At 35.9% G+C, this 25,376-nt stretch overlaps 2 protein-coding genes across 3 annotated transcripts; one reads left to right on the top strand and one right to left on the bottom strand.

The window, feature by feature from the left end:
* Positions 1-896: 896 nt before the first annotated feature.
* On the bottom strand, positions 897-15,594 carry LOC104891775 (uncharacterized). 2 transcript variants are annotated; one of them, XM_010677533.4, is made up of 12 exons: positions 15,200-15,594; positions 14,897-15,090; positions 12,821-12,938; positions 11,921-12,017; positions 10,622-10,728; positions 7,867-7,989; positions 7,510-7,663; positions 5,576-5,636; positions 5,125-5,486; positions 2,551-4,177; positions 1,933-2,345; positions 897-1,320 (listed from the first exon to the last, which is right to left on the bottom strand). In XM_010677533.4, exons 2-11 carry the CDS (start codon positions 15,022-15,024, stop codon positions 2,099-2,101), a joined length of 3,024 nt encoding a protein of 1,007 aa, XP_010675835.1. In that variant the 5' UTR covers positions 15,025-15,090; positions 15,200-15,594; the 3' UTR covers positions 897-1,320; positions 1,933-2,098. The 2 variants fall into 2 exon arrangements, with proteins under 2 accessions (XP_010675835.1, XP_019104336.1); XM_019248791.3 differs by lacking the exons at positions 11,921-12,017; positions 12,821-12,938; positions 14,897-15,090; positions 15,200-15,594 and having other exon boundaries at positions 7,867-7,997.
* An 8,114-nt stretch (positions 15,595-23,708) lies between these two features.
* LOC125492295 (uncharacterized) lies at positions 23,709-25,095 on the top strand. Its single transcript, XM_048634568.2, has 3 exons — positions 23,709-24,068; positions 24,171-24,519; positions 24,596-25,095. Exons 1-3 carry the CDS (start codon positions 23,709-23,711, stop codon positions 25,093-25,095), a joined length of 1,209 nt encoding a protein of 402 aa, XP_048490525.2.
* Positions 25,096-25,376: the final 281 nt, after the last annotated feature.

Below are 25,376 nucleotides of genomic sequence, written 5' to 3'. Positions count from 1 at the left end.
TATATGTAGCCCTTAGGGCTACATATAAGCATTAAATACATTTCTTTAAATGGAAACAGTTTAAGAATTCAAGACACATTTTCACATCAACTGAGGTAATAAATGCTTGATTCAATATTTTATTTCCATTTTAAGCACCTTATACATAGCCCTAAGGGCTACATATATCATTTTCCTACATATATATACCCTTTTGCTATTGAATTTTGTAATTTTTTTTAATCGAGCTCCTTGTTTATAGCGGGTTTGCATTGAGGCATCTCGCCCAAGTCCCAACAAAGTGATCTCAATTCTATTTTTAACTTTTTGTTCTCATTTTACCCATGAATTTTCACAGTGGAAGAACTTCTTAAGCCCCATTCTTTCGCTCTAAGAGAAACTGAACTGATTGAACTGAAATTAACTGAACTAAGCTAAACAGAAATTAACCGAACTAAACTGAAATTAAGACCCAAAAACAAGGACTTAGAGCCTCAAACACACTGTGGAATTACTTTGATCGTTTTATAGATATTCAAACATCGTCGATCAGAGTAAAGTAATATAGAGATTTATTTCATAGGGTGGGTTTTGTAGTCTTAAGATTGAGGGATTTTCCCACCTGCCAATCTCTTGCGTCTTTTATTGCCTCCTTTCTTTGTCTATTACTCTACTTGTTTTATGATTTGGCTCATCTTACTTCACCAAAGCAACAAACTAAACAGTTGTATAAAAGAAATGCAAATACATTCGCAGGACATTCACACGTCGTAAAAGGGAGATGAACCGTGACATTCTGCCGAGCTATATTAGCCCTAAAAAGAAAATTGCACGACGTCCATCATATAGTTACTCATGCCAGTAATAGTGCGTATATTTGTCCTTTATGGTACTTAATGAGGGGCTGCCCAACAAAATTTCCTTAATCAATTGGTGTTGTATTGAATCATAATAAAACGAATTTCATTTAAATCATTCTATAAGCTTATTACATTATATCCTACTCGAGGTTTTGTGTCGATTTCCCTAGTGGAAGTTGCTCCACATCAGGGACGACATTTCAATAAAACCTAATACATCCCTTTGCTAAACTACAACCACGATATGTAATTCTGCTCCTAGAGCACGGCAGACTTGAACAATAAGCCCTATAACCTCCCTATACCACAATCTCAAAGGAAAAAAAAATCAAAATTTTTGGAACAACAATCTCTTTCTACATTCAATTTCACGCAATCCTGTATCCAACAGTGTTCTCAGCTACAGAACGAATTCAGATGCAATCGCGTATTTTGACAATTTCTTCAACCACACACATCAGAAACAAGCTACCAGCTTCACCTGAAAATCAAAACCATCAGTATAACTATGCATAGATAACTATATAACTTCCAAAAGATTGAACATATACTAAGGGGGAAAGCTGTAGAAGAAAGAGCATGCATAAAAAGGATATCTCATGAAACGGTACAGAAGAATGTAGGAAATCTTTTAGTATGCACATAGATTTTCCAATTCTGCAACTGTATCGAAAAACAAAAGAAAAACCATATACGTTTATATGTATATCTCAACATGGACGGTTCTGAATATAACAATGCACGAGGTCATTTCACTAAACAAAACATGAACAACGATTCTTGGAAGAGTTTACGAGAGATGATGTTTTATCAAAGAAACAAACAGTAACAATATACAATATCTATCATAGACACAAACGATCAAATTCATCAAAATTCAATAGTTCAAAGCAATCTTCTCTTAGACCACAAAACTGGACTTGCATTTCAGATTAACATCAAAAAATTGTATTGACTGATCATCTTATTGCAGAATTAGATCCATTTTGTTTCAGCGTAAAGATAAGATTGTAAGACTAGAAGTACTAAATTTTAGTTTTTGAAGTAAAACTATGAATATTAAAATAACTTGCAAGTGGCATCGAGGAGATACCTTAAGATCATGCAGACTATAGATAATGATGGCCCTTCAAGCTGAAGAGGAGAAGAACTAAAAAACAACCACGCTGATCCATGAAGGAGAAGCAATAATAGTCATCAATGCAGAATACTCATGCTAATATCTTCTAAACCGTGTCACACGTTACAGACCATGAAGCCTATTTAGCTGCCAGAGCAGAGGTTGCTAATGAGGTCTCTGAGATTAAAGCAATTGGTTGGCGAGCCTGAAGACAAGCACCTATCTCAAAAGGTTCCAGCTCTGCTCCATCAAAGAGGAGACTTACACCAGGCAGGATCACGTCTTTGCTGTCAGCATCATCAGATTCAACTTTTGGCATGGTTGTCGGAATTGATTCTTCAATTGGCCTTGTGGCAGCCTCATAGACAGGAGTCAAAGCATATGATCTGCAAATCAAATATGAATTTGAGAACCCGAACCAATTATAGTGAGCACATGATAGAACAAAATGACAAAAGTCAAATATACAACTTCCTGAACAAAAAGTTACAAAGCTACCCTTGACAATCTATGAACCACTGGAGTGGTAGCACTGTTTATAGAAAGAGAACTATCAAAATGCATGAAAATGAGAGGTCAAGATAATGTTACCTAAGGATACTCCCATCAAAACTAAGGACTTCTCTCCTTGAACGCTGCCTTAAGGAAAGTTTTTTTCTCTGGTATTCAGCAGTGGCTCCAGCAATGGGAGAAGATGGTTCCACAAGAGGATTCCATCTTCCACTCGCATAGGTCGTGAGTTGCCGAGACCTATCCTTAGATGTCTCTTTCTGGTACAAAAGCTTTGCAGTGGGACCTGTAGCACTGTACTCTGCACAGACATCACGTAACCTTCTTCTTAACCCATGCATTGCTTCATGGTGCTCATCAAAGGACTCTGTCTGAAGCAACTGCGAAGAAATTACCCTTCTGCACATACTCTTGCACAGTTTTGGACTAAAAAGAGGAACACCAAATTCTACACTGAGTGGGACCCATTCATATCTCTCATCATCAGGTGAAAACTCCTCTGTCTCGCTCTCTATAAAAAGTCTGAGTAGGCGGATGTAGCCAATAGTCCACAAATCAATTCTATCCACTATGTCTTTAATTAGTGACTCCAATCTTGTACTTTCGTCAATGCCTAACCCCAACTCCTCCCCAACATGCACAAAGGAACCATCAGAATTCTTCAATGGCAGCGGGACATCTATTGTAACAACTTTGCCAGATCCATCAAGGTCATGCTTGCTGAGAGGCTGCACAAGTATAGCAGAATGTTTTAAAAGTGAATTAAGACAATGCAGAAGAACAGTTCCTTTCACTAAGCTCCCTTCAAATTTTCCTCCCAACCCTCCAATTGTGGAGCCATCCCATGACCATATAAGGGCTTTCTCACAACCAGCCAGGGGCGCGGGAAGTAAACGTAAATATTGACCCTTCATTAGAACAACAGACAGAGGTCCACTGCCTACAGCTGAATATAATACTAATTTCATCCAAGGTGTCATGGATGAATGTGAAGGAGGCCCAAAGTGCACAGGACCTGTTTGCGCAGGCAAAATAGAGGACGGAGGAAGCGGAATCATGGATAAGACAATATCATAGTCTCGATTAAACAATCTATCCAAAGTTGCTGGTTGAAGGTTGGCCAAACTTTCACAACGAAGAAGATCCAAACGGTAACTCCTTTTTCTTCTAGTAGCACCACTTTCCAGGACTGATTTCTCACTATCCTCCAGAACCGGCTCTAACCTTGAGTGCTGAGAAGAATCATCAGTATTGCTAGAGGAGATTCTAGAAGATATATCATCACCTTCACTGACAGTCTTGGTTTCCACAGAACTGACTGTAGACGTTAAAGGTGAGTGGACATCACTTTCCAATTCATCTGTTTCTGTAATTTTATCCTGAGATTCCGAAGTGATCACCTCATCATCGTTAAGGCCACGAACATCCTCAGTGGAGCTCGAAGCAGCTGCTATAGAAGCACCATTGCTTTGTGAGGATAATGTGCCCACATTATTTCCAACTTCTGCCTCTGCAACACTATCAGACACTCCTCCAGAAAGTAGACATTCTAGAATACAACGAAGGCTAGAGGCATGATTGGCAAATTCCTGCAGTTCCCCCTCAAATTTGGTTCCTTCTAATGTGCTCAGATCCTTGCAAAGATCTGAAATGCTTGCATGACCCAGCTTACCTGCTTCATAGAGGGTCACAGCATGCGATTTTAAGCCTGAAACAAGAGCCAGAAATAGAGAACATGAAATGAGTCAGAAAGCAGAGGCACAGTTCTAGCAGCCCTCTATTTCTCTTCTATTTTTCCCCCCCTCTGTTTATTTAACATTGGGCACAAATGATTCACCTAATCACCCAGTGGTAGGCAACCTACAACAACACACATCCAAGCAATTTTGTATAGAAGAAGAAATAGACCAATACCAAAAGATCAATTTATGCTATATACTAAAGTAGAAGCCACTACAACAGGTTTTCCCGCGTTCTCTCCTAAACCTATCATAACTTATAAATGGTTGCATTGGAATTCTAAATAGGGGATTTATTGAGCATTAATTAACTATACACGCAAAGTTAAATATACTTCATCTGTTTCAAAATAGTTACACCGTTTGCTTTTTCACGTTTGCCAAGACGTTTTTTTGAACGTTAATATCGCTAATTGCGTATAAGTAAAAATTATAAAAAGTATATATTTGAAATTCTCGTATTGAGACGAATTTAACAAGATCCCACTTGACTATGTTTTTTCTTATATAATAGTGAGAGAAAGCTTGTCAAAATTGGTTGATGAATAGTGACCAAATGCCAAATGGTGCAATTATTTTGAAACGGAGGAAGTATTATATAAGTGAATAGTTACACTGAAAAATAAAATAGTTCCATAGAGATATCAATTGTAAAAACGAGCTTATCTCGGGTATTACCTAGTTAGTAACTATAACAATTACTATGCTTAGGGATTCTTTTATAGAAGTCCTCTCCCAATGGAATCAATATTTAAACTCGACAGTGTCATGGAGACATGCTTCAAACAGCTCTAGACTACCAAATGCTGAGCTTTCTCAGACCAGCATAAGACTTTGAAAAGTGAGGCAGAAAATGGAAAATGAACATAAAGACTAGACTCAGCGTAGAAAGGCAGGGAATGAGGAAAAGGCGAACCTGGTGAAACAGACCCCATCATGAGGTAAGAAGTTATATTAGCATCAACAATAAATGCAACACGAGCATGATTCGAAGCTGCTCTGCTTTCTGGATCCTGTTGGACACTGCCTCCATCCACTGACATGTTGGCTGAGCCTACACTAGCACGAGACCCATCTTCATCATCACTAAGAATAAGAGAGCCATGGACACTAGCATCCTGAAGAACAGATGCTGGATCAATTATTTTCTCAGCCCATCCCAATCGACAAGCAAAAGATGCAGCAGCTCGCAACTGCAAAAGGTCAGCCTGTAATGTGGAGGCAAGTTCTGCTACAGTAGCATTTTCACTTGAAACAACGAAAACTGCGTAAAGTAACCTACAGATTGGACATTGGTGTTAAGGATCATAATATAGCCAATTTTCATACTAGAGTTCAAGAACAGAGTATCCAGTTAATTTGCTTACTCCTCAATAGGATCTTCATAGGACTGCTCCCTATTTGAAACAAAGCCCTCCAGCCTGGAAACTGAAACACTTTATATCAACTGACAGGAACTAGTATCCAAGGCAAAATGTTTGATGGACAACAAAGACTATATATCACTAGAAAAAGTTCAGTGCTGTTTATTCTCATATCAAAAGATGAAAAAACTGCTAATGTATCACCAATGTTAGGCAACATTAACTACTAACAAACTTGAAAAATACCCAGCCATCACACCAGTTTAGACCTATTGTTCCACAAGTTGCTAAAAGAACAAGCTACAAGTCTACAACAATAGAAACTTTGAACTCTAGGAAAATTGTTTCATCCATGGATATGTCTAAGGTGATAAATACTTTGGAGACCACTCAAGTTCATGCTGTCAGTTGCTTCATGCCTGAAGTGGTGAATAAATAGAGAAATTTTAAGTGTCATATGAACATGCCTTAGCATGAAACAATTTTTAAGACCGTGTGCAGTGAGAAATCAATAATACTCACATAAAGTTTAGCATTGACAAGAAACTCTGCTATGGGAGGAGGGGGAGGGGGGACAGAGTCAACATCATATATTTGTGTTGAACTGAAGCAAGTTCCATATTTGAGTACAGTGAGGCACATTTGGTAGCTGGTAATGGTAATGAATCTAAACATGATTCATCATCAGAAGTCCGGATGCAATAATTTTGTTCCATGGTAATGGAATTATGTTTCCACGTGTTTTTTTCATAAATTCTAACCAGTATATACCAAATCTACAACTGTAGTAGTAATGGAATTTGTCAAGAAGAGAAGATGTTTAAGGTGGACAAGCATGACCATGGACATTGGCATGAAACTTTTTCAGGAAAAAAATTACACAAATTCATTCTAGCACAAATTATCATTGCGTGCCAGACTAGCTGAGTGATATTCTCGGCCAAGCATCAAAACCGTCAAGAGAGACATAACTTTATACCCAACATGTGAAAGCATTAATTATGTAGTCTTAAACCATGGTCGACTCAAAATCTAATTAAAATTCAAACCATTTCAAAACTTGACAAGATAAGTAAAAGAGTGAGCAACAGGTGTGACAAACCAAATAGTTTTTCCCTATCCTTAGGAGAACGAACATATGTAATATCTCCTCTCACTTCAAAAGTAACCTTCTACAAGCAGCCATGGGATAGTGAACAATGCACCCTATTCTCCTCAGTGCCAATCACCCCCAACCAAGAAAAAAAAAACGAACTCAGAAACTTAACTAATTTGCGAATACAAAGGAAGAGAGTGCAGGAGTGTGAAGAGAGAGAGAAGAGAGTTATCCTGACATACCTTGCCTGAAATAGGTCACTCCAACTCAATAATAAATGCACTAGAGATGCCAAAAGGTTCACTCTTTGTCTCAGGTTTAGGATTAATTATCATATATTCTTATGAGTCAGCCAATGGCAAGAGCAATAACCAGCCATTCTGTGCTGCTTCAACACAGGCAACACATTTTTCACAATAAAGAAGAAACAAGGAAACAACTCATAGACAACTTAAAGGGGAAAAAAGGAATGAAGATAGTCTCAGAGAAAATAAAAAAAGGAGATAGGTTACTTGGATGGTCCAAGCAACAGGGGATTAAAGGGGAGAAACGAGGTGCTTAAATGAAGGAGTGATAAAGTCAGGCCACGCACAGCACAGCTTCTCTGAGCACAACAGCTAATCCAAGTCACACATGATGTTTTAGAAATTTGGTTTCATAGCATGCCGTAATCAGCATGTCAGACTATATATTAAGGCTGCAATGCTCTAACATTCGCTAAGGATGCCGATTGGAGACTATATTGCATGCTTTTGAACAGATATATCTGTAAACCATGCCACCATAAAATTTGAAACTACTCATTGCATGAACCAATAATTAAGAGATATCAGTATATCACCTTTGAAACGGTCATCCGAATATACAGGGACGTCAAAATATATCAAACCCCGCCGGTACAGACCCTTTATAACTTCAGGATCAAAAAGCACATATGAATTGACTTCCTCCTTGCAAACTTTATCTATTGTTGCCATTTCTTCTTCTGAAAGTTTCTGAAATGATGAAGAAATTGATAACATTTTGTAGAAACATTTACAACTAGCATCAATGCAAATCATGGGACTACTTCATTATACTTGAAAACAAAAAGGCATTAGTAACTAAACATTATTGTGCCAGAACATTCGTCATGCACAAGGATCAAAGTTGTTCAAGGGAGGGGGGACAAAAATGAATAATGCATTACGTAGCTCACCTTAAATTCTTCAAGAGTAAAGTTGACAAGACAAACTCCCCACCAAGGTTCAATTGGAAAGTCCACCGGCTGTGTTGGTAAAAGTTCTTTCGCAATTGACTTGTTGATTTTCCACATGAATTTCTGAACAGCTCCACATCAATGAAGAAAGAAATCAGGGAAAGGCATATCAGGAATCCAAAAGGTAAAATAAGCAACGCCCAAATTGCCAATTATATGCCTTTGCTTTTTGCTGATTCACCTTGAAATTAAGGGCTATTTGTTTCTGATTATATCAGTTGATAATAAATTTGATTTTAAAACTTCAATATCTACTATTTCCTAATTGTTACTGGAAGAGTCCAGATATTGGTAACCTTTCCCCTCCTTATCTCAATTTATTTTTCCCTAAATCACTTTCATTAGTATCATAATTATTCATGATTCACTTAATTCTCTCTCCTAAAAAAGTCAAATTCGAGCACATGATATAAATTACGGGAATGCAGTTGTATAAAATCAAAATGTGTTTGTAAGACTAATATAGTACTATTTGAAAGCAAATTATAGTTCATGGTATAAAGAGGAGGAATTGCTTATCGAATTTTCCCAGTGCAGTTATTATAATTTTATGACTTATGAGGAAAAAAGTAATAACAGATAAATCCATGATCAAGGATTTCACATATTTCAAATTTTTTGTATAAAATACGAGTAATATTTTTTGAAATTTTTGGATGAATTAAAGTAAGCAAAAACTAGACTGATGTGAAATCGAGTCAAGAAAAATCACCAAGCTGCTTGACCATAAAAATTTATGAGGATTAGGCTGCAGGAGAGTAGGCTACGCATTGAATTGAATAGATTCTAAGCAATGGACAGTTAAGAAGCTTCATTAGCAAAAAAATTTATTGCATGGAATGGCAATTTGGCAAACCATTAGTGTGAATTAATTACAAGCATTCATACACGAAAACCAAAGATTTTGCATAACGGTGTGTCGGTGTCTACTAACTGTGTAAGCCTTGTTTTATTGAAAACTAAAAAAATCACTATGGATCGGTTCTGATAAATAAAAAGAAGTGCTCCAGCTTTTCTCCACAGCAAAGTTCTTCTCTACAGCTCAATTTCCAAGAAGATATAATATAACCCATATTTCTAACAGTAGCTTAGCGCCTCAATGTAATGAACCGGCCTAAGGAGAAGGGACAGTGGTATTATATACATAGTGCGTTAGAAGTGGCTGAGGAAGGAGTAAGTTAGTTAAAGGAGAGAGGGTAGGAAAAAGGGAAGAATAATTATATAAATGAGCGAGAGTAAATAGAGAAGAGTCATTAAGAAAATTGTTGAGAGTTAGTTTTAGTTTCTTAGTTTAGGAGTGAGTCAAGCCACTCCAAAGCTTGATATTCTGTCTTTCTATTGTGTAATTGTACAGCTAATTCAATCAAAACGTGCAATTTCAGGAGTTCTTCTGCTTCCACGAGAAATTCTCCTGTTTGGGCCTCAAAGAAAGAGCTCGAGGGTTGCTGAAAATCACCATTTTCATCACCTCATCATCTTCTTCAATATTTCAGTTCATTACACTCAACATTTCTCTACACCTTGATCGCCAAGGGGGCAAAAACACAGGGGAAAGTCTCTCTTTCCATCGACCATTCTCCACTTTCCCTTCCCCATTAAAGACACTGTTCACTTTTCATGTTCTTCAAACTTCTGCAAAACCCTCTGTCTCTCTCCTTCCTCAATGACCCTGTTCCAGACATAACTCACCATATTGATCCCTGAACTGACCATATATATAGTTTAGATTTAACCCTCGCAATCTCTCGTTTCCCCTGCCATCTCCCTCCTACTCCCTCCTTTTTCATTGATCATTCTTCATTCCTCCGTGAAGTGCACTGCTGTATCAGTTTTGAAGTTCTTTGAGCTTGAGCGAAACTCTCAGCCCAATCTCTCTCCTAAAAAGACCCTGTTTCTGACCCTTCTCACCATAACTATTCTTAAATAACCTTATTAAAGGATTGGGTTTGAGCCTCTCTACTGCCTACCCCTCCCCCCCATCTCTCTCTCTCTCTCTCTCTCTCTCTCTCTCTCTCTCACACACACACACACACACACACACACACACACACATACATACAGAATAGATCCTATGCAAGAGGTAAAGCAGCGAGCAAATTACTCACACAGATGAATCAGGGGCTCAGCAAGATAAGCCAGATATTAATTGGTCATGTTTCAGTTGTTTTCCTACTATAGTGATACAAAATGGTGAACTTTTCTGCTGGCCATCTGAATTTATTTGTGTAGTAATATCAGATCCTTCAGGAGATCCTGCTTTTTCCCGTCACAGTTCAGCTCTTAAAATGTTTTTTGTAGAAGAATAATTTTTCAAATCATTGTTGAGGTAGATTCTTAATATTCCATAATTTTTTAACTCTTTCAGACTTCAGTGCCCAATAAAGGTAAGACTTAAGAAAAAGAACTTAAATGAATGGACCTATTGATCAATAGAATATCTCCACAAATATCTTGTTGGGCACAGTACACTTCCTTCGTTCCTCTTGGCTAAACTCCCAAGAATATTATTTTCATTGACCCCCAAATAAAATTAAAATAAAAACAAATTTGTGAATTTCTCCCTGGCATCAAGAGAATTACATAAGAAACGTTAAGATAGGTTTAAACGCACAAATATCTCATCTGCTGCATGAAGTTCATGTACTGATGAAACATTGAAACTTCTGAAAAGTAATGACTAAGCGTTTGGAAGTACCTTAGATCTGCATTTGTTCATGATATCAATGAATTCATTCCTCCCTACTCCTGAGATCCGCAATGCATCTGCCGCACTAAAATTTGGAATGCTATCATAAGGTTGCTCTGCAAAAGTGCAATATCATTTACCAATTCAATCGAAGAGACACTAGTACATCAAGCACTACTGAAGAATTCAGAAAGTTTGCAAACAGCTTTACTAACACCCCCCCCCCCAATAAAACAAATTGTAAAAAGGCTACTTGCTAAAAAAATTTGCAGTAAGGTAAAGAGCCATGTATTGGAAGATTCAATTTAAACAGGCCGGAGCCCGATGTGATACAAAACAATCGTAGAAAGCGAAAGGGTAATGATATCCTGTCAATTTACGCAGCTAGAATGACAAAAGGCAACCTTATTGGCAAAACACAAACAAAAAGTCAATACCATCCTAAATTGGAGGGGAAAAATCTATTCAATACAACCTCAATCCAGGTATTGGACGATTTAATTTAAACAAGCCGGAGTTCAATGTGATACAAAACAATCGTAGAAAGGAAAGGATAATGATATCCTGTCAATTTATGCAGCTAGAATGACAAAAGGCAACAAAATCTCACTTATTGGCCAAACACAAACAAAAAGTCAATACCATCCTAAATTGGAGGGGAAAAATCTATTCAATACAACCTCAATCCATGTCTTTCCTTTTACAGATCTTAAGAGATTATTGTATAGTCCCTAAGTAGCACTTGACTTGTCTTCTATTTGTAGATTAGAAAAAGGAAGCAAAATATCTTAAAGGCATAATGTTTCAGCCGTCCCTTTGTGCGTGAGCAACCTTGCCTATTTTACGTAATTTATTAATTGCATACAGTAAGAAGTGATAAAATCTACTGGTCTGAGTTCAGACCAGCAATATTTGACACAAACGCTGATGCAAGATAAGCAATGGAGCTCATGTTAATGATGGTTCCTATGATCATTAAAGCCATCAAGGATACAATTGCAAACATTGCTTATTCGACTGTCTACCACATGTAACAATATGCAAAAACAGAAGGCCAAGTAATTTATTTATTGCATATAATAAGAAGTGATAAAATCTACTGGTTCTGAGTTCAGACCAGCAATATTTGACACAAACACTGATGCAAGATAAGAAATGGAGCTCATGTTACTGATGGTTCCTTTGATCATAAAGCCATCAAGGATACAATTGTGAACATTGCTCAATCGACTGTCTACCACATATAACAATATGCAAAAACAGAAGGCCAAGTGGACAACACAGTTGGATAGAAAATGAAACAATTACCATTTTTCATGACTTCGAATATTATATCACAGTAATATCGGAAAGGTGAGATCCTCATTACTCGGCATACATATTCGGAGAGGTGATAAGGGAAGAGCTGCAAGAAAAGGTTAGAAGGTTAGAAATTTTACCATAATTGTAGAATAAACAATCACCGGAAATTCCATAGCACATTCTAGTGACAAATTTCCCTTCCCCAACCCTCTCACTCACACACACACAGCAACAGACAAACAACAAAGTGAAGGAGAGAAAATTTAGGCCATAATTTGGAATGATATCCCAATGTCACCTTCCTTGTAGTAGCATACTTCTCAAAATATAACATTGATCTCTAAGTAAGCTATTCAGCAGGATATATATAATCTCACCAAAGTTCTCCTTAGGTCAAAACTTTTTGATTCTTACCATGTCTAATTAAAACATAAGTATATATAGGTCAAAACAATAATTTGAAATTTTTTATCATTGTGCACAGATGCTTCAACCACTTTAGAAAATAAGACCAGAAACAGCCTAAATCAAGTGCCACAATAACTTGCATGTATCTATATGTCGTCAGATAACAGGCTTTATGCCTTCCCAGAAAGTTCAACAAAATAGCCTCTCTACAGTTACAGGAGTAAGGTCGCCCATATTTGGGCATCGGTGGCAACCATATAAGAGATAATAGGTTAATGATATGGTATTATTGGTCACTATGAAGCTCCATATGAATAAAACTCATTTGGGTGCCATATGAATATATGATAGTGATGCACAACATAGGCCACGGCTTCTGAGAAGATTCTGAAGCTGGAACACAAAATGTTGTTACTAGCAGGCGAAACACAAAAGGAAAGATCCTACACCTTATAAAGGCACAATAAAACCACAGAAAGATATGGATACAATACTGACCGCAAGATGTCTCCGCAAATATCGCATCATCTCCTCGTAGTATTCACTTTCTTTAATTACTTTGCGAGCAAAACATGTATTCCAGTGAAGTCTCTTTTTGATGCAATGTTCAATCACCCTACACACAATATCAAGATCAAATTTAGCAGCACATTGGTTGCCAGTTTCGCTACAAAAGACTCAACGAACTATATATTCTCATTTTTTTTAAATAAAAGATTCTCATCAATGAATAATGATAGAACTTACTGAAAAGGACAAACATAGATCTAAGTTTTTCAAGGAAAAAGAAAACTAGAATTTCAATCTCGGCATAAAAAATATCATGATCAGAAAAACAACATAAAAATTTCTAACTACCAATACAATATCTGAAAATCTTATTGTCTTTTTCCAGCCAAAATCAACAGAAAATGAAAAATTAAACCTGGAACCATCTTAAGCATATATAAGACTATAAGAGCCTTGCAAAAGCTCCATATACTGGCCAGACAAACCCACCTAATCCCCACAGAAACACACGACTTTCTTTACAAAGAGATTTCAATTTATAATGCAAGTAGTAGTGACTACCCATCTCCCCACTAATTGAGTAATACTGCTTTTTTGGCCTCCACAACCAGACTATCTCTATAGTGTTTGCCTTCAACAACTAAGCTTCCCACACAAAAGCTTTCATCCCTTCCTTGTCAGTGGACCAATGGTCTCATTGCGTTCAAACACTAACCCCCCCTCGTAAACTATAAAATACTTCGCTCCCATTGTTAGGAACTTCACTTCAGAAACAGCAAAAGTAAAACACAAGGAATTTTTAATGGTGGTTTCAACCATGTCTTTTCTAATTAATAAACTGCAAAACAATGCCTAAGATGTGTTTTTCTTCCTATCAATTTGCATAAAAATGACATATTTCTATCAACTACATTTTTCTTCCTCTCAACTGTATACCAACATCATACCTCCCTACGATCCTTAATAGGAGAGCTCCTACTCCTAGAATATTTAAACTATCAAGAAACAATATAATTGAAGAATAAGTTCTTACTTAAACTCCTAAACGGTGAAACCTGATATATCCTAGTCTTATTAAATTTCCTAAAACAGAAAGACTTCTTATTTCATAATACTTCCCTAGTTAAATATACTTCTAATTAATATTGGTGTGCTTCTTGGATTGCATCCCAAAGCCCACCACTTCATAGTCCATCCACCAGACCATGAAGCAAGGCTAGCAATGTATTTTCGTACTTAAATTCTAAGAGGTGTTGTAGATAACAAAAGGCAAAAAAAGGTAGACTTGAAGTAAAGCCTAGGAGGTTCAAGGTAGCATATTGGGTACTTTAGGATCTTAATATCTAAGATTATGTACCACTCCAAAACTCTAAATTACTTACATAAACAAGTCATCCAGCCTATCAAAGAACAGAATCAAACAGGTACATATAGAAGCTTTTAGGCATTTGCTTCAACTACATTCAGTTATTCGTCATTAAATCTGCCCTTGACAAAAATGCTAAATTCATGAATAGTAGAAAGCACATATCATATCAAATAAGAATCAATGTCACTTCCCACTTTTAGATAAAAAAATTATATCTTGTTGCAAACCCCAGCTACCCTGCCCCCCTTTACCTTTCCAATAGGAAAAAATTCTTGCTTCTATGTAATAGTGCAGGGCAACAAGATTTTGTCGGTACACATTACCACTAGAACTATGTACTATCATGTAATAAAGCAATATGTAATACTTCATGATCATTCCAACCAAACATCCAAAAAATCACATCATTTACGCCACCTACATAAGTAAAAGTTCAGATTAAATCACTCAATTAACAAGATCACCTTCAGCATAATTCGGCCACGTCGTCTACCTCTCACTACAGAATACCATTGTATGCACTCCCAAACAATGTTCCGAAATGACCTTCTATATTGCATCACAGCTTATGGTGACATAATTAAGTTCTGGTAGCATCAATCTTAAACTTCTACTAAAAATTGAAAATCCATTGACAAATACTCCACTAAACAATAGCATTACTTAAAAAGACGAAATGGAGAAATCAGACAAACCTTCGATGCCATTCTTCTTTAGAAGAGAGAGTAGATTGAAGCCTTTTAGGTAGATTCTCCCATGGACACTCCTCTCTTATAGCTTTCAAAATCAATTGCTCCTCAACTGTTGCAGGAGCACGATGCATTGTGTAGGATTCTTGTTTTCCTACACTTTTCCCAAAATCGAACCTAAAAAAGTTGAGAAAAATCGCCTGCGAAAAGATCAAACTCCATAATTCGCAAATGAATCGACAAAATTAAAGTGCGGAAATCACAAAAGCAAAAACTGAGATCAAAATGAGCGAGAAATAGCGGCATTACCGTTGAAGATCGATGGATTGATGGATTGATGGATCTGGGAACGAAAATGGGGGATTTAGGGTTTGAATTATGGGAAATGGGAAGGAGAAAGTGGAGAGAGAGAGGGAAGGACGAAGGTGGGTGTAATTAGAGGGACGTTGAAAGCGGGTGTCGAACAATGAAGAACGAAGAATGAGACGGGCCCCACTTTTCTTATTTGAATAATATGACCGGATTTGGGTTGTTATGTGATTATGTCTATGTCTATGTCTATGTCTATGTCTATGTCTATGTCTATGTCTATGTCTATGTGAAAGAAAGTGTGGAGTTCCATGGTAGTAAACTAGTAATATGAAGTAGTATGACTGTATGAGCCACGAGAGGTGATGAAGATTGAACTTTGAAGACTGAAGAGCCGACAATGTTTCAAAGGGTGCTCTCAAAGCTAAATTATAGTGGATGGAGTATATTAATTATGCTTCACTTTTTACTGTTTTAGAAAGTTATAAATATGATTGTCTTTTATTGTTTTTTGGCATTTTATTTAGGTTTTATTATTTTCTAGTTATTTATAAAATAAAATCAATGAAGAAATATATTAAATTCAATAAATGATTATGATCTCAACCAGTCATGTAAATGACTCGGCTGTCTAAGTAAGTTATTTACTTGACTGAGACAGTCTAGTTGAGATTTTTGACTTTGAATTTTTTTTTTTTTTTTACTTTAGTTTTGGTACCTCTTACTTACTCTCAACCCCCCTCCCCCATTTTAACTGTGGTTATCGACGAGTACTGAAATTGCACCCTCGTGACAAGATATTGTTGTCAATTAGCGTTTTTAGAAAGCTAATTTTATCGTAAGTCAAAACCACGAGTACTTCCTACTTACATCATTATATTTTGTAGCTTGTTAGTTTTTAATATCGCGACATTGAATGCCTCAACAAAGCAGAAGTAACTGTCGGCTCAACAATGAAAAAGATCACCAAAGCCCGAAAGATTTTATCAACTAACCTATATGACATAAAAGAAGAGAAAGAGTGGAAAAAGATCAATTGACTGAAACCTTATATAAGAGCGGGATTTTGATGGAGTAGCATGACTAGAGAAGCTAGGTTTATGTTTTACTTGATTTCATTGCTTGATTTTTGGTTGAACCAACTGAGGAAGAAACAAGGAGATAGAGTAGGGAAGGAGGGAGATGAAGGAATTGAGCTTGAAGGGCGGGGAAAGATGAAGTAAGGGCCTGTTCTCTTTGGCATAAAACAGCTGAACTGAACTGAACTTATTGGAGCTGAACTGAACTGAACTAAACTAAACTGAACTTATCAGAGCTGAACTGAACTGAACTGAATTGAATTTAATTGAATTGAATTGAAATAAACTGAATGTAATAAATATATAAATAATATTTTAAAAAAGAATAATATGAATATTAAATAATAATTAAAGATAAGTAATAATAATGAATAATAATAATAGTATTTTGGATATTTTTAAATGATAGTTATAAATATATAATATTAATAATCATAAATTAATAATAATAATAATTAATGATAATAATGATAATTAATAATAATTATTTTATATTATTTGTATTAATATATTAATACTTGATGATGATATATAATAACAATAATATCTAAGAAGTAAATTAATATTACTATTTTAATAATTAGATTTAATAATATTAAAATATTTAGTAATAAAAATAATGATTGGGTTGGAGCGCAAAAATTACATCATAAACCGTCTTGACGCGATTTGATTGGTTTATGGGCTAAAAAAAGTGGGTTTATTTGTGCTTTGACCTAAATCATGTTCCTCCTAATAATAATAGTAATAATAATGAGTAAAGCTATAATAAACAAAATAATATATAGAAACAACAACAACAACAATAATAATATAATAATAATAATAATAATAATAATAATAATAATAATAATAATAATACTTAATAGTAATGATATATATTTAAATAATAATAATAATTGTAATAATAATAATAATAATAATAATAATAAGAGTAATTAGTAAAATAAATTATACCAACATAATAATAATATTTAACAAAATAATTATAAAAGAATGGAGCTGAACTGAACTGAACTGAACTGAACTTAGGGCCTGTTCTCCCCAGCTTATTTTCAGTTCAGTTCAGTTCAGTTCAGTTCAGATCTAATAAGTTCAGTTCAGTTCAGCTCCAATAAGTTCAGTTCAGTTCAGTTCAGCTCCAATAAGTTCAGTTCAGATCAGTTCAGTTCAGATCAGTTCAGTTCAGTTCAGTTCAGTTCAGTTCAGCTCTATTCTTTTATAACCATTTTGTTAAATATTATTATTATGTTGGTATAATTTATTTTACTAATTACTATTACTATTATTATTATTATTATTATTTAAATATATATCATTACTATTAAGTATTATTATTATTATTATTATTATTATTATATTATATATATTTTATTATTATTATTGTTGTTGTTGTTTCTATATATTTTTTTATTATAGCTTTACTAATTATTATTACTATTATTATTAGGAGGAACATGGTTTAGGTCAAAGCACAAATAAACCCACTTTTTTTAGCCCATAAACCAATCAAATCGCGTCAAGACGGTTTATGATGTAATTTTCGCGGTCCAACCCAATCATTATTTTTATTACTAAATATTTTTAAATTATTAAATCTAATTATTAAAATAGTAATATTAATTTACTTCTTAGATATTATTGTTATATATATCATCATCAAGTATTAATATATTAATACAAATAATATAAAATAATTATTATTAATTATCATTATTATCATTAATTATTATTATTATTAATTTGTGATTATTAATATTATTTATTTATAACTATCATTTAAAAATATTCAAAATACTACTATTATTATTATTCATTATTATTACTTATCATTATAATTATTATTTATATTCATATTATTATTGTTTAAAATATTATTTATATATTTATTACATTCAATTTATTTCAATGTAATATAATTCAATTCAATTTAATTCAATTCAATTCAGTTCAGTTCAGTTCAGTTCAGTTCAGTTCAGCTCTGATAAGTTCATTTCAGTTCAGTTCAGCTCCGATAAGTTCAGTTCAGTTCAGTTCAGCTTTGATAAGTTCAGTTCAGTTCAGTTCAGCTGTTTTATGCCGAAGAGAACAGGCCCTTATTGGAGCTGAACTGAACTGAACTGAACTTATTGGAGCTGAACTGAACTGAACAGAAAATAAGCTGGGGAGAACAGGCCCTAAGAGTTGAAATTTCACAAACTACTAAGTACTTCCTCTATCTGTTTCTTTTTACTTGCTATATCGTTTGGGCACGATTTTTAAGACGTATTTTTAACCCTTAATATCTTTTATTTCTTTTGAATTAAATTATAAGAAAATGATATATGAATCTAGACATCGAGAGAAATCTAACAAGATCATACATGAATATATTTTTAGTCATAAAAACTTTAAAATAATTGGTCAAAGTTGGTAGTTTGATTTTTCTAAATAGAAATGTAGCAATTAAAATTAGAATAGGAGGCTGATAGAAATTATTGATAAATTGACCCAAAAAAGTGCATTAACTAATTATATGCACAAAATGATTGAATATTCATAAACTTTTAAACAACTGCATAAACTTATACAAGAAATGCACAACAATTAATATTTCAAGAGTATAGTTTGATAAAAGTTTACATAAACGAAAAAAAATGCATAAATAATTGATAAATATATGCCTTTAACTAATATAAATATGTTATATATTGAAATTTATCTGGATAAATTAATCAACTGAGACGTATCTCTCAGCAAATTAATTTAGATGTAACTAATCAATCAAGACTTGTTCAAAAATTTAATTGTGGGAGCAAAAAAAGAACTTAGGATTGTCAACATAAATCCGAAAAATTATTCTTTTCCTAATATTTATGTTCCTCAAGCATTAAAATTTTCTTTCCTCCTTTAAAATTCTTTTACTTCATTTAAGAGGATCTATACTCTAAAGTTTTAGAAAGATCTCAAAAGGTAGCAAAGATATGTTTTGTTTGACATCTTAATTAATTTGAAATCTAAAACTCAACACTAGGTTAATAATCTTCAATCATATCTCTTTTAACAACATCAATAAATAAAAAATTGTAGCTGTTTTCCTCTCAAATTACCCTCTCTCTAGAAAAACTCTTAGCGGCGCCCAAAACTGTAACACCCCCATAATTCATACATGTCTAAACTATGTTGCATCGACTTTGGGAGTGTTACCATCGCGGTGAAACGCAAGGCTTATTGAAATGTAAACATTAACTTAAGACTTTAACTTACTCCTTATTATGAAAACTAAATTAGAGCAGAAATAAAATGTTAATTACAAATCATAAATCACTATGGACCCATTTTATTTAAAACCATTAACTAAGTAATTCATAACAAACTCTAGAAGGTTCAACAAAAAACACTTTAAAAGTTTATAAAACAAAGACTATTCCCGGTATGCCCGAACTCATGCAGCATCATCAGCATACCTAATCTGCTCCCCATTGAATATCGATGGTTCATCACAAGTCAATAAACAAACACAAATAACAAACAATCATCTATGCTGAGTACATACTCAAACAGTGAAATAATATGCTAAGCATAATCAAAATAATAAGAAACATTCCTAGACATGATACTACGAAAGTATTACATTTCATTATTTTTATAATTTAATTGGCAACGAACGAGCACCGTCATCTTTTTAGAATCATACGAGCTACTTAATCTTTAATAGACAACTTGGTCTATTAGATGGCATACAAATTCGATTTCGTTCCGCTTCACACCCATCACCTTAGTATGCATACCCCCAAGATCGTATGGAACCTTTCGCCTACTTGAGTTATCAAAATTTATAAGGACACTATTATCGTCACAGTAGGCCTGCGTAGCAATGTAGAACAAGTCCCACACTCCCCCCATTGTTCATTACTTGTAGGGATTCCAACTACAAGTTTATCACCAAATATCCTTCTTAGTGATATTCATTCACATAACATTAAACATATAATCAATTAATGTTCCTTCTTAGATACATTGCTTAATTCTTTAGTTTAGGCAACCTCTTGTAACATCCTTGCTACAACAATAAATCATAGGATTCCAATCCAATTCTCATTTCATGCTTGTGATACGATAGAATTACGCATACCAATAGTATTTCATTCCAACTCACAAGTCATACAACAAGGAAATACATACAGATTTCCAATTGATTTCATGTTACCAAACAATCTCATCAATCATAACCACCAATAGTTCCCTATCATGATTCTATGTTCCAATAAATAATTCAGAGCTTAGCATGATACTAACGTATCCAATTGAACTAGTACGCGTACGTACCTTGTACCCGAGAATCTTCGTTAACTACTTAAAAATTAAAATGTTCCGCTTATGAATTGAAATTGGGACCTAATCGAAATAATAAAAGTATTTCAGTGTTAAGTCCTTGATATTAATAAAATAAAAATAATGGTTTTTTCACCAGGTACCCCTGTAGTTTAACAAAATTCATGGGGTACCCCTAACTTTAAACTAATGCACTAGGTACCCCTGACAATTTAATAAACAGCAATAAATACCCTTACTCATTGACGGCGTTAAGTTGCCGCTAGTGGGTTATTACATTAATGCCCTCATTAAGGCGCTAGTAAACCCAATCCTTCGAAAAAAAACCTCCAACTCCCATTCATTTCCCTCTTCCTCTGTTCTTCTTCTTCAAGTCGGTTAGCAAAAAATTCCAAAAAAACTGGGTTGAATTATTCTGCGAACAAATCAAATTTTTGCACTTGGAAGTTGACGCGAAAAAGGGAATCGTCCTTGGGTAAGCTAAGGAAGTGAGTTCGCAAATTTTAAGGGTGATCTTTTCAAAATTCCACAAAGGTAAGATTTTGTAACTCTTTTTTTTGAAAATTTTGCATTATTTAGTTGTTAAATCTGACTGGGTGTGTTATTTATGTTCATCCATGTATATTTCATAGTTTCCTGTTTAGGGTTATTTGATATCACAAGTTCTTTCAGTTTTTGGTAATTTTGCTGCTTTTAGCAATTTTTTTGCATGAATTCCGTATAATGTTGAATAGTGTGTTTATTTCTTCATGTATGCTAAATTATGTAGTTTTTGGTTTAGGGTTCTCTGCATTCTCAAATTCTCTTCTATTTTGTTTGTTTGATTTCATTTTAGATGGAAGGGATGTGGTTGTTGTGTGATTATAAGGGTAAGCAGTTTGATGTTAGGGTGGAAGATGTAGACTTAACTAGTATTATTGATTTGTTCAATGAGATACATGATGATCTGTGAAGCAAGGTGTGTGGTTGCCTGAAAATTTTAGAGTCCATTACAAGCATCCAAGGACCAAAAAACTAGTGGAGTTGTATGATGATCCACATCTTTCAAATATGTGGGGTGGGTTTGTAGGATTGGATACTGTTGAGGTATTCATAGAGGATACACAGCAACCTCCTAGGTTTGTGATGAAATTAGTGAAGGACTTGAGGGAAGAAAAGAGAAAAGCTGAGGCTGAGAAACTTAGAAAGATTGCTAAGAAAAGGAAAGAGAGAGGGAGGAAGAAAGAAAAAGACAGGAAGAAGAAGATGAATTGAGGGAGTTGGAGGAGCATATGTCCCCTGTGGCAATTGAAATTCCAGTTTATAATCCTGATGATATGAGTGTGATGAAGTATTTAAGGATTTTTTCACAAGAAGAAGTGGTGATGGGAGAGTCACAACCTGAAGCAGAGTCACAAGCACACTCCCCTGCCCCCCCTCCACCACAAACAGACTCCCCTGCCCCCCTCCCACACCACAATCCCCTGTCCACCCTTTCCAACCACCCCCATCTCCTCCACAACCTCTCCTCCCCCATCCCTCCCCAAGCTTCCCCTCCTCCATCCCCACCACCTGAAACACAACCACAAACACAATCACCTCCCCAAGCTTCCCCTCCTCCATCCCAACCAACTGAAACACAAACACACTCAGATCCCCAATCTTCCAAACCTGCTGCTTCAAAGAAAGTAGGTGCTGCAAAGAAAAAGGGAGCAAAGAAGGGGTTTAAAGCTGCTAAAACCACTGCTAAGAGGGTTGGTACATATGTACCAAAGACTAGGAGATCAGAAAGAGGGGTTAGGAAGCCTAGAATGCCTCCCCAACAACCTGAGCATCAACCTGAGCATAGGGAAGATGAACTGGAAGAAGAATCTGAGGATGATGAGGCTGATGATGATTATGTTTGGGAAGAAGGGAGTTCAGAACGATGAGGGTTATGATTTAGAATTAGAGGGTGAAGTTGAGGATGAAGAAGTGGATGTATTGCTAGAGAAAGAATTTGAGGATTACTTGGATGGGGGGTCAGTTTTAGACAAGTTGTACACAAATGGTACAGTTGTGGGAGAGATGCTTTTTGGGCAGGTGAAGCTTGATCAGTGGATGATCTTTTCAAACAAAGATCACTTCCTTGGAGTGTTCAAGGACTACTGTATTCAAGAGGGGCACCACCTGAAACACAACCACAAACACAATCACCTCCCCAAGCTTCCCCTCCTCCATCCCAACCAACTGAAACACAAACACACTCAGATCCCCAATCTTCCAAACCTGCTGCTTCAAAGAAAGTAGGTGCTGCAAAGAAAAAGGGAGCAAAGAAGGGGTTTAAAGCTGCTAAAACCACTGCTAAGAGGGTTGGTACATATGTACCAAAGACTAGGAGATCAGAAAGAGGGGTTAGGAAGCCTAGAATGCCTCCCCAACAACCTGAGCATCAACCTGAGCATAGGGAAGATGAACTGGAAGAAGAATCTGAGGATGATGAGGCTGATGATGATTATGTTTGGGAAGAAGGGAGTTCAGACGATGAGGGTTATGATTTAGAATTAGAGGGTGAAGTTGAGGATGAAGAAGTGGATGTATTGCTAGAGAAAGAATTTGAGGATTACTTGGATGGGGGGTCAGTTTTAGACAAGTTGTACACAAATGGTACAGTTGTGGGAGAGATGCTTTTTGGGCAGGTGAAGCTTGATCAGTGGATGATCTTTTCAAACAAAGATCACTTCCTTGGAGTGTTCAAGGACTACTGTATTCAAGAGGGGTTTGCAGTGAGGGTTGAGAAGGCTGACAACCTTAGGTTCACTGCTAGGTGTATAATAGAGGACTGTGAGTGGAGAATTCATGCATCCAAACTAATGGATGGCATTAGTTGGGCCATAAAGTCTGTAACAGGTGAGCATAAGTTGTGTGGCAGAATGGAGGAGAACCCAATGGTTACCAGTGTTTGGTTAACAAGGCATTTGGGTGATGTAATTAGTGCAAACCCTGATGTACCTGTGCACTCATTACAGAAAATGTGTTTGGAAAGGTTTAGGATAAAGGTGAAGGAAAGGTTGTTATATAAGGTGAAGTGCATGACAAAGGAGCAGATGTATGGGGGCTTCTCTTAATCCTATGGGCTGCTACCAGCATATGCAGAGATGATAAAGAGGACTAACACTGGTAGCTATGCTTTGGTGACTTGGACAACCAACTCTTCAAACAGCACGCCAAAGTTCAAGGCTTGTTTCTTTTCATTTGCAGCTCAGTTCAAGGGGTTTCTAAGAGGGTGCAGACCTCTTATTGGGTTTGATGGGACACATTTAAGTGGGTTCTATAAAGGAATCTTGTTGACTGCTGTGGCTATTGATGGAAATAATGAAATATTTCCAATAGCTTATAGGATAGTGGACACGGAGAGTAAAGATAGTTGGAGCTATTTTTTCAGAAACTTGAAATTGGTTTTCCAGTCACAAGGTGTTAACAAGGATGACTGGACATTCATAAGTGACAGGATGAGGGTAACATTTCTTTCCTTCCATAATTAAATATCTAACTTATCTTTCCTTACATCCTTTTTTGTTCCAAACTAACTGATTTCATTTATTTTCTCTTCCATGTAGGGTGTTGAGGGAGCACTGTTGGAGGTGTTCCCTAAAGCTACTAGGAGGATTTGCTGTCAACACCTATATTCCAATTGCAAGAATGCTGGATTCACTGGCCCTGCTTTCCACAAATCTTTTTGGATTGCTGCTAATGCCTACAACCTTTATGTATACAACAAAGCCATGGAGAAGATAACAAAGGTTGATCCTAAAGCTACAGAATATCTGGACAAGGCAGAGGAGCAGTGGTCTAGGCATGTATTTGACCCTGTTGTGTGTTGTGATCACAACACAACAAATTTTGTTGAGTCTTTCAATGCGTGCACAAAACCTTTCAGAGATCTCCCTATCCTCACTTTGTTGGAAGGTAAGGAAATTATTTTGTTTTCTTGTTCTACATATGCCTCTTATTAGGTGCTTATTTTGTTGTTCTACATTTGCAGAAATTAGGGGTTGGTGTATGAAAAAAGTGGGGGCTAGATCTGACAGAGCTGTTGACATGGAACCCACTGACCTCACTGACTATGCCACTAAGTTGTTGGAGGTCAGGGCTGATGAAAGCAGGTTCTGCCATGTTGTGGAAGCTGGTGGAGGGGAGTTTGAGGTGCTGGATGATCATGTGCACTTCCCTATTAGGCTAGAAACTAGGACATGTGGCTGTGGCAAATGGCAGGGCACTGGTATACCCTGCAAACATGGTTTGAGGGTTATTTTTGACCAGAGGCTTAACCCACATGACTATGTCTCTGACTACTACAAGGGGGCTGCATATAAAGAGACCTATGCAAGCCACATACACCCCATGCCTGACTCCTCTCAATGGCCTGAGTTTGAACTCCTTATAATTGACCCTCCCCCATTCAAAAGATGTGCTGGAAGGCCTGCTAAACAGAGGAAGAGAGGTCAAATGACAAGAAAAAAGGGAAGAGGAGCACACTATTAGGATGGCAAGTGCAAAGAAATAGGCCACAATTCAAGGACATGCAAGGGAGGGGCTACACAGAAGCAAAGGAAGGAATCTGGTGCATCAACATCCCAACCACAACAATCTGATGGGAGTACTCAGCATGGAAGGAAAAGAAAGGCTGCTGCTGGTCCATCAACTTCCAAGGGTGGAACCAAAAAACAGAAGAAAGGCAAGGATGCAGTTTGAGTAATTAGGGGACTAATCTTTAATTTGCTAACTATTTTTTTGGGTACAAATTAGCATAAACAATATTTTGT

This window comes from Beta vulgaris, chromosome 1 (genome assembly GCF_026745355.1).
Source record: "Beta vulgaris subsp. vulgaris cultivar EL10 chromosome 1, EL10.2, whole genome shotgun sequence".
NCBI lineage: Eukaryota > Viridiplantae > Streptophyta > Magnoliopsida > Caryophyllales > Amaranthaceae > Beta > Beta vulgaris.
Note: the sequence above shows the minus strand (reverse complement) of the source record. Positions and strands in the feature narration are given on the sequence as shown.

Coding starts and splice junctions, on each gene's coding strand:
- LOC104891775 (XM_010677533.4), bottom strand. CDS start 15,024: ATGCATCGTGCTCCTGCAACAGTTGAGGAGCAATTGATTTTGAAAGCT. Junction 12,018..12,820: donor ATTTGCGGAGACATCTTGCG/GTCAGTATTGTA, acceptor CTTTTCTTGCAG/CTCTTCCCTTATCACCTCTC. Junction 7,990..10,621: donor TGAACAAATGCAGATCTAAG/GTACTTCCAAAC, acceptor GGAGCTGTTCAG/AAATTCATGTGGAAAATCAA.
- LOC125492295 (XM_048634568.2), top strand. CDS start 23,709: ATGATAAAGAGGACTAACACTGGTAGCTATGCTTTGGTGACTTGGACA. Junction 24,069..24,170: donor TCATAAGTGACAGGATGAGG/GTAACATTTCTT, acceptor TCTTCCATGTAG/GGTGTTGAGGGAGCACTGTT. Junction 24,520..24,595: donor TATCCTCACTTTGTTGGAAG/GTAAGGAAATTA, acceptor CTACATTTGCAG/AAATTAGGGGTTGGTGTATG.